Source organism: Diadema setosum, chromosome 9 (genome assembly GCF_964275005.1).
Source record: "Diadema setosum chromosome 9, eeDiaSeto1, whole genome shotgun sequence".
Lineage (NCBI taxonomy): Eukaryota > Metazoa > Echinodermata > Echinoidea > Diadematoida > Diadematidae > Diadema > Diadema setosum.
The window spans coordinates 39,022,409-39,030,558 of NC_092693.1; the positions used below are offsets into that span (position 1 = coordinate 39,022,409).

The 8,150-nt window shown below is 43.6% G+C and overlaps 1 protein-coding gene across 1 annotated transcript; it reads right to left on the reverse strand.

Annotated features, from left to right (window-relative positions):
- Positions 1 to 456: 456 nt before the first annotated feature.
- LOC140233040 (uncharacterized) lies at positions 457 to 7,120 on the reverse strand. The gene is made up of 3 exons (XM_072313147.1): positions 6,924 to 7,120; positions 4,742 to 5,113; positions 457 to 4,341 (listed from the first exon to the last, which is right to left on the reverse strand). The coding sequence occupies exons 1-3, from the start codon at positions 7,029 to 7,031 to the stop codon at positions 2,107 to 2,109; spliced, it is 2,715 nt and encodes a 904-aa protein (XP_072169248.1). The 5' UTR covers positions 7,032 to 7,120; the 3' UTR covers positions 457 to 2,106.
- Positions 7,121 to 8,150: the final 1,030 nt, after the last annotated feature.

Sequence of the window (8,150 nt, forward strand, 5' to 3'; positions counted from 1 at the left end):
TATCACTCACTTCTAACACATGGTTACCAATAGGCTGGCTGCACACACAAGTGTATCGTATGACTAGTTACTACAGGGATCACAGAGAAGTTTGGAGATGGGGAGACGTAATGCAAATTTGAAATAAGACAAAAATGTGAACTCCACCCAATCTGTGGTGTGCCATTATTAGACAATGTGTACCTGTGTCCAACAGATATCAGTACAATGAAAGAAAGTACACCTCTGATAAACAGCCACATTCCCAATCCCATACTCAGCTAGGAGTAAATTTGGTTTGTGTTTTGTTGAGCATTCTCATGTATGCTCACCACATCATGAACACAGCCCCAGGAGAAGCTATTCTTGTTAAGCTCTCCTCCCTAAACCCTCCCCTGTTCACCAACCCCCCCCCCCCCAAGAATAAATAAACATATAAATAAAAAGAAAAATAAATCTATAGGATTGTGTGGGTATTTCTGTGCATTCCAGTGTGCATTTACTGCCTCTGGATAGGCAAAAGAAAATACAATAAATATGATCTTATCAAGACTTTTGTAATGTTTTCAAAATGCTTCTTACAGAAAATAATCTGAAAGGAGAATTTCTGCTGCAAAGAAATTCAAACAGGAATCGTACAGATGTCTCCCTTACTATTTCAAGTGACAAAATATCCACAATTACATTACTTCATAAATGAAACTAGTATTTACTCATCAACACACACTCATGTGATCCCAAGTAGGCAATCTACACATTGAAATAGACCAGGCATACGATATTCACAGCTATAAATGTCTGAAATTACACGTGGCATCACATTTCCACCATGAACAGCAAGCACTGCTGCAAGCCCTGTTGTACTACACTGATTTCCAAGAAAACGTATCGGTCAAGCACAAAGTCGCAGCATTTACATTACAGCAGCATTCCGCCTGGTGGGTTGTATCAATTTTACTGTCGAAAAGTTTGTGCGAGATGTGTCTGCATTTAATGATAGGTTTCCTGCTTTCAAGTTAGACCAAATGGCACAATATCTTAATCGCTAACAGGAATCAGAGAGCATACATCAAAGTTCTTTTTCTTTCTTTTGTGTGGATTTGCTTGTTCTGCAGCTAAGTATCAGTTGGTTTATTGGTATCAGAAGAAAGTGTGTATATTCTCTTCTGGTGGTCAGACACAGAAAGAAATAAGTTAAGATATTGCAGCATCCTAACAGTTTGTCGACAAACACAGACAAATCTGATTTGACATGATTTGGGGTTATATGTAAAATGCAACTCAGCACAGAAATATCTTATTGGTGTAGTTTTTACATCTCATATCAGCTGCACTTTTTTTTTTTTTCACAGGCACACTCAAAATCTCTATCCTACAAACTATGTCAATACCTTTAATAACTTCTAATAACTTCTCTGCAAAGCTTAGAAGCTGTCGGTCTGTACCATGTATTATCCACAAAACATACAATTTAAAAACTGGATTTCTATCAGTGCTTAAGAATTGATAATGATAAAAACTGCATGTTAAAAATTGAACACAAAAGTACCTTCACATATTTTCCAACCATGCTTTGATAACTTCACAAGTTCAAAATTACAGTGCACATACTAGTCCATACTAGCATTGCACATTACAAAAAATTTGCTTTTAACACTGAAAATAAGAATTGCACCTTGTATAATAGATAAAATTTTTGCTGGTGTGAACACCAATGGGACATATACATCAATACAATATACATACTTTTCTTACAGTGACATCAAGTCTAGGTTTAAGCACTATTCTTGTGAACAAAGCTAACAACACATAGTACAAACTATCCATGCGCCCTGCTTAATTGTGCAAGCTTCTATTCTGCTTGTATACATGGCGATCATGCTCTTTCAAACATGAATTAAGGCCAAAGCCCGTCGTCACAGTTAAGTAGCGGTTCATAAAACCCTTTCCTCTGAGGACCAAACAACCTGACTTCATCAGAACAGCGTTTAAAGAGCTGTTCCAGTAATCACTCATACTGCATACAATAATGCTTCAAACCATCTGAGCAGAAAGAAGGCAAACTCGCCTGCCAATCCAAGCAGGAAATCACCCTCTGAAAACACTCTCCGACCACCAATGACCTCTTCAGCCGTTGGACAGCTGTGGCGTCAGCTGTGGGCTACTGGATGTCTCATCCAGAGAGGCCCCTACACCAGATGATGATGACGAAGAAGCATTGCCAATGTGGGTGTGGTGCAAGGAATGTTTGCGTCGCTTGTGCTCCTCCAGCTCGGAAGCAGTCTTGAACCGCCGCTTCTTACACAGCTCGCACTTGTACGCCTTCCAGCCAGTCAGCGAGAAGTAGTCAAAACTGCCATCGGCGTTGTAGCTGCTCTTGATGCGTTCCTCCTCGTCGCGGTCGAGCTTCCGCTTCCTCTCGGGAATCTCCCGATAGATGTTGAAAGTGGACTTTCGGCTGCGCTTCTTCAAGTCCGCGTCCTTGCCACTCTGCTCCTCCTGTGAGGTATTGTTCCCTGATGACTGGTCGCTCCATGCCACAGCAGCTCTCTCTCCAGAGTAGAGCCCAGAAGACCCACTGATGGCTCGGTGCACTTGACGTGTGATGTCTTCCACCTGCACCAGCTCCTGGCTGGACTCACTGCTTCCACCATGCTCCAGCATGGGTGGCCGCCTCCTCTCAAAACTCCGCATCTCCCCACCACCTTGCATGGATGGAGATCTCTCCAGGTTGGAGTAGATGAAACTGTCTGGTTTACGGCCAGGTCTGTGTGATGTGCTGGTGATGCTGGGTGATGCTGACTTGTCATCAGCATTCTGCCTGATCAACATGTGATGTTGCAATCCTCTGTGGTAGTGGTGCCATGGAACTCCGTGATGTCCAACCATGCCTACTCTGCCAGCATCGGCAAACTGATTTTCACCTGGCCAACCTGGGGCGACTGCATCAGCAGAATTTTGGTTACTCAAGGCAGCTGGATTGTGCTTACGCTTCGGTCCCATGTTACTGGGGTGTCTGAGGTAATTGTACAAAAATGAATCCTCGGACATTTGGGTTGGCATGGGAACCTTGCCATGTTCAGAGTGGGGTCTCGACGGAACAGGAGGCTCACTCTGAACACTTGCTTGTGATTGGTACGGGGGGAAACTTCTCCAAATTTTGGTAGGGTCATTGTCAACTGCAAAAGGTGGATAAACAAGACCAGAATACCTTGGCCAGAAGGAAGAGGCCATCCGTGTATGTTCACGGGGACGGTATGTCATTGGGGGATGTGATGGCTCTTTTTCTTGTGGAGTTTCCGAGGCTTGCTGATTTGACAAGTCCGTAGCAATGCTATTAGGGGGCAACCGTGCGTCTCCCTCTGTGAGACTGTAACTGCGTTGCCTGCTACTACGAGGGGCTGGCTGGCGAGTTGAGGTTTCATCAATGCTTCCAGTCTTCCTGAAGATGGTGCCTTCAGAACATCTTCGCTCAGACTTCTTGGGCACAGTCCGACTAACCAAATCATGCAGCATGCTCTTCCTAGCCAATTCACCATTATTGTTGTCCACTGAAACTGGTGATAAGGCATCATGACTCTTGTTTTCCACAGTCTCTCCTTGTCTCTCAGCGTGTGAAATGATCGGCTCTGAGCTCTGGCGTGGCAGTGCAGACTCCCGGCTGTATGGAAGAGACGAGTCAGTGAGGCTGGCTGAGCGAGTCATGTTTTGTGGTTCCTGGGGAGGTGACTTCTCACCACTAGGATCTGACGGCACTTCAGCATCCATATCCTCTATGGTTTCTTGTCGCCGCAAAAGCCCACGCAGGACAGATTCTGGTCTCCGTCCTGTCGCACCGCCCCTACCTGCTGGTACAGGTGGGCTTTGCTTGGTTGCTTCTTCTGTTGCACTGTTCCGCTGTGAGGCATCTGTGTTTTGGGATGGGTGAACTGAGGGACTGTGGCGACTGGCTGACTCACTATTATTTCTTCCTTCTGCATCAATGTCAGTGGATTCCCCTGAGTAGGAGGCTTGTAGCAGTCTTCTGCGCTTGGGGCACATAATCCGCACAGGGCTGACTGGTTCAACTTTGATGTAGTTCTCCTTGCCAACTTCTGGCAGCTTGGGCGTCTCTGCATTTGGCTGGTATGGGGACTCTTCAGAGGTCTGCCTTGAGGTCCGCTCCTGGGAGCTTTCCTGCTGGGTGAGGAGGATGGGATTAGGCTCAGAGGTGGCTGACAGGTCCTGATCTGTGGTGGAGGGGTTGCAAGAGCTGCCTCTTGACAGCACCTGCTCCTGGCGACTCTCACAAGCTGTAGGTGTCCCCCTCAGAAATTCCCCTTCTGCTGGAACACTGAGTGATGAAGCACTGTTGCCGCGTTCCTAATAGACAGACAAGATAAACCTTGAATCAGTGATGACTGAAAGTTATGGGTGGAAAGTTTACAACCTTCTTTTCTACAATCTCTCAATACTATCAGAGTCTTATGTATGAGGAACGATAAGTTTCTTGGGGATTTCCCCTTTGTCTTTGAACACTGAGAAGTCTGGGTAAGTCAAAGGCTGGCAAATTGTTACTAAATAGAGAGTCATTTACTTCTGCTTCTGCAATCATAAATAAGATCCTCATAAATTCTGGTTTAATACTCCCTATTATTTGAACAAAGATGGAAGAAGTATGAGAAGGGACACTTCAAGAGTAGAGAAAGCTATAAAGTGAAATGTAGAACTGTGCGAATTCATGCCATTTAACAAAAAGTCAAAGTGCTGACAGAAATCTTACCATTTGCCCTCCATCTGGTAAGTTGGCCAGATTGCCTGTGCTGGATGTGACCCGCCCATTGTGGGGTTCATTCTCTGTCTGCTCCTCAGTACTCTGCCTTGACAGCTGTTCGTCATCCTCTGAGGAGCGGCCGACTCCCACGTGCCAAGTTGGTGGCGAGTTGGCATAGGGTCCGGTCTCGCCAAAGCACACTGCAATGCTGCGGGTGCCGTGGGCAGAGTCCAGGTGGCTGTTGAGCTGGGACCGGTCCTCAAAGACAAACAGGCACTGCTTGCAGAGAAAGCAGCGGCGAGGGAAGTGCACTTCAGACATGTGGCTGGCAATGACATGCTCAAGGGGACTGCAGAAGGAACATATACGGCACTTGAAGACCTGCAAGAGCAACAGAATTGTAAACAGGTGTCACTTTCAGTCAACCAACCAAAGGATGAGGTACAACAGTGAGATCCCCTGGATACACCATAAAATATCCACTGGATACAAAAGATACACCCTGGGTACAGCTTGAGATCCCCTTTGTACACCAAAAGATATCCCCTGGATATACCATGAGATCCCCAGGGTACATGAGGTCCTCTGGGATATGCCATGAAATATCTTATGGGTACACCTTAAGATCCCCTGGGTACACCATGAGATCCCCTGGGTACACCATGAGATCCCCTGGGTACACCATGAGATCCCCTGGGTACACCATGAGATCCCCTGGATACACCATGAGATTCCATGGATACAGAGTCAACAACAAGCAACCATGTCTGTGTGTTTGCTTGTAACCACTCAATCATTGTCCTCACTACAAAGCAGCATACACTACAGATCCTATTCTCTATAGTCCAAATCATTACATTCAGTTTCACTAATACAGACACAGATATTTTACATGATGACATTCTAACTCATACTGCAAGAGTGGGATAAAAATGGAGAATGCACATTGCTTCTTACAGCTTTGAGTCATGAGGAAAGTGTACACAAAAGTTTGAGCATGTGGTTACGCTACCAACAAAACTTCAGCGTAGTTTGAGCGATGCAAGGCTAACCAAAGTTTTGGTCTCTTTAGAACACACATGCTAAGCACCACCAACCTTGAATATAAAAATGCAATTATGTGTAGCAGCGTCCATGCAGGAAGTTTCGCAGGAAGTTTTACTGGTAACTTCTCAAGAAGTTTGCGGTCACACTGCCCAAACTACGAGAAGCAAAAGACCGGGTAGTGAAACTATGTGTACTTTCATGTAGGGTGACCACGGCTATTGTTACACATGTATACAGTCAAACCTGTCTTAATGGTCACTTGTTTCATGCAGCCACTACAAACTCTACCTTGCAGGGCTGCAGCTACATGCCTTCTATCTCCTGGACAATACTTTACAGTGTACAGCTGCCACAGGTTTCAGGTTGAACTCTATCTGTTGGCTTCCTTTTAGTCGCTATTGTATATAAGCTCCTATTTTCGTGAGGGTATCATTTTTATGATTTTCGTGAATTATTGTTGGACCGCGAATTTGACAACCTGCAAAAATGTTGCCATGTGCTAGGGTAATAGTGCACTTACAATGGCCTTGGTGTCTATTCTCGAAAATAACATCTCATTAAAATGTTTGTGACCTCCTCATTCGCAAAAATATCTGTACGCAAAAAATACAGTTCACACAGTATGTTTTCTAAAAACAATTCCTGCATCTCACACAGTGGCTCTTCTTTAGGAACCATACCAAGAGAAAAGGGGACTGTGACAAAACTTCTTTTGGCACTAATTCACTTCTAAATCATGACGACTAATGATGTCTTGTGACTTTTTGCATTCGTATACAGGCAACTCCCCTTGTAACAAATTCCTTGGGACCAGCAGTTCTTTCATTACATCAAAATTTTGTTATAGCCGAATAGCAGAGTATATAATGAAATATGTAGATGGCAATTTAGGGATCTGAATTTTTACTTAGTTGTAATAGAATTTTGTCGTTCACTGTGTGTCTGGGAAATAAATGCATGAAAACAGTTTATGTGATATCAAATTGGCTGCCAACCTGTCAATAGTGTCCACATATGTGTACAAGTTGTCTTTTGTATGTATTTCCCATAGATGCAGTTGCAATACATTTAGGTTTGATAGTATTTTTTTTTGTACACAAATTTCAGTGCCTTAAATGGTCTTCATGTCACTAAGAACACGTACCTGGATGAGGTCGATGTAGTTTCTGAAGTGCTGGAGCTGGGAGTCAATGACCCGGACCTCAGCGAAGGGGTCCGCAGTGGGACTCCCGGATTCCCTCTGCTCAGTCATGGTTGGTATTATGTGATGTCCTGCCTGAAATTCTCACCCATCTGGCATGGTTGCCGTGGATAGCTGCAATGTCGCTCAATCAATTTACCCTGGAGGACAATGAGAAACATACAAGTACAAGTTTGAGGACCACAGTGAGGTTCAGAGGGAGTTACCTTAGTCGCTTAGTATCCAAGTTAACTTGTAGTTCTTAGTTAATTATGTTGATATCAGAGCTCCTAGGGCCTCTAACATTCCAATGAGGAACTATATGAACGGAGCTTGTAGACGGCTAATGCAAAGTTAGCACAGTGCTCGTAACCTACAAGAAATCTTATGGCATAAAGGAATATGTGCGGCTCAATGATAGTGGTATCCCCCCAAAAGTGTCATAGTTCACAGGCCCATGTGAACACAGTTAACAAGAAGTGCATAGTTATATTAGGCTTGACCGTCCTGAGTGCTGAATTACTTGTGGTGGGTGAACAAACACCTGCAGGCAAATGCTTAGTACTGTAAAAACCATAAATTTTAATGCGTATGAAATTTTTGTCAAATTTGCAAGATTTGTGAAAGTAAAATTCATGAAAAAGGTTTGTCCAACATAAAGAACTGAATGCCATTGGCAATAATGCAAAAGTTTCATGCTGCGAAAAATGCTGTCTGCTCCAGTTTGCGAAACTTTTATTGCCCCAATGTTATGGGTTTTATAGTATGCATGAAATGGGGATCATTGCAGACCGGGTAACTGCGGTTCCTAATTTCAACATCGAGTCTAGCTCACTGTTAGCTGAACTACAAGACTATCATCATGGATATTAAAGCACCATGTGAATGCACCAGTAAATTGCATAATTTGGGTTGCAAAAGGTTGGAAACACTATATTGTATCACAATACAAACACCAGGTTAATCACCTCGACCACACAAAGACAACCAAAACATTTCACTGAACTGATCAATCTACTGCCCTAGTGTGAATAGCTGGGTACTTTTGACAGACATATGGCAGACACAATATTGCTTCAAATAACAAAGTATTCTAAAAAAAAAAAAAAAAACCAACAACAATAACAACTACAATGGTGTTAATTATAATAATGATAAAGATAAAAATGACAACAATAATGATAATGAAAT

Excerpts from the sequence above, each read along its gene's own strand:
- LOC140233040 (XM_072313147.1), bottom strand. The coding sequence starts at position 7,031 with ATGACTGAGCAGAGGGAATCCGGGAGTCCCACTGCGGACCCCTTCGCT. Across the intron at positions 5,114-6,923 it reads ACTACATCGACCTCATCCAG|GTCTTCAAGTGCCGTATATG; the intron begins GTACGTGTTCTT and ends TTGCTCTTGCAG. Across the intron at positions 4,342-4,741 it reads TACCAGATGGAGGGCAAATG|GAACGCGGCAACAGTGCTTC; the intron begins GTAAGATTTCTG and ends TCTGTCTATTAG.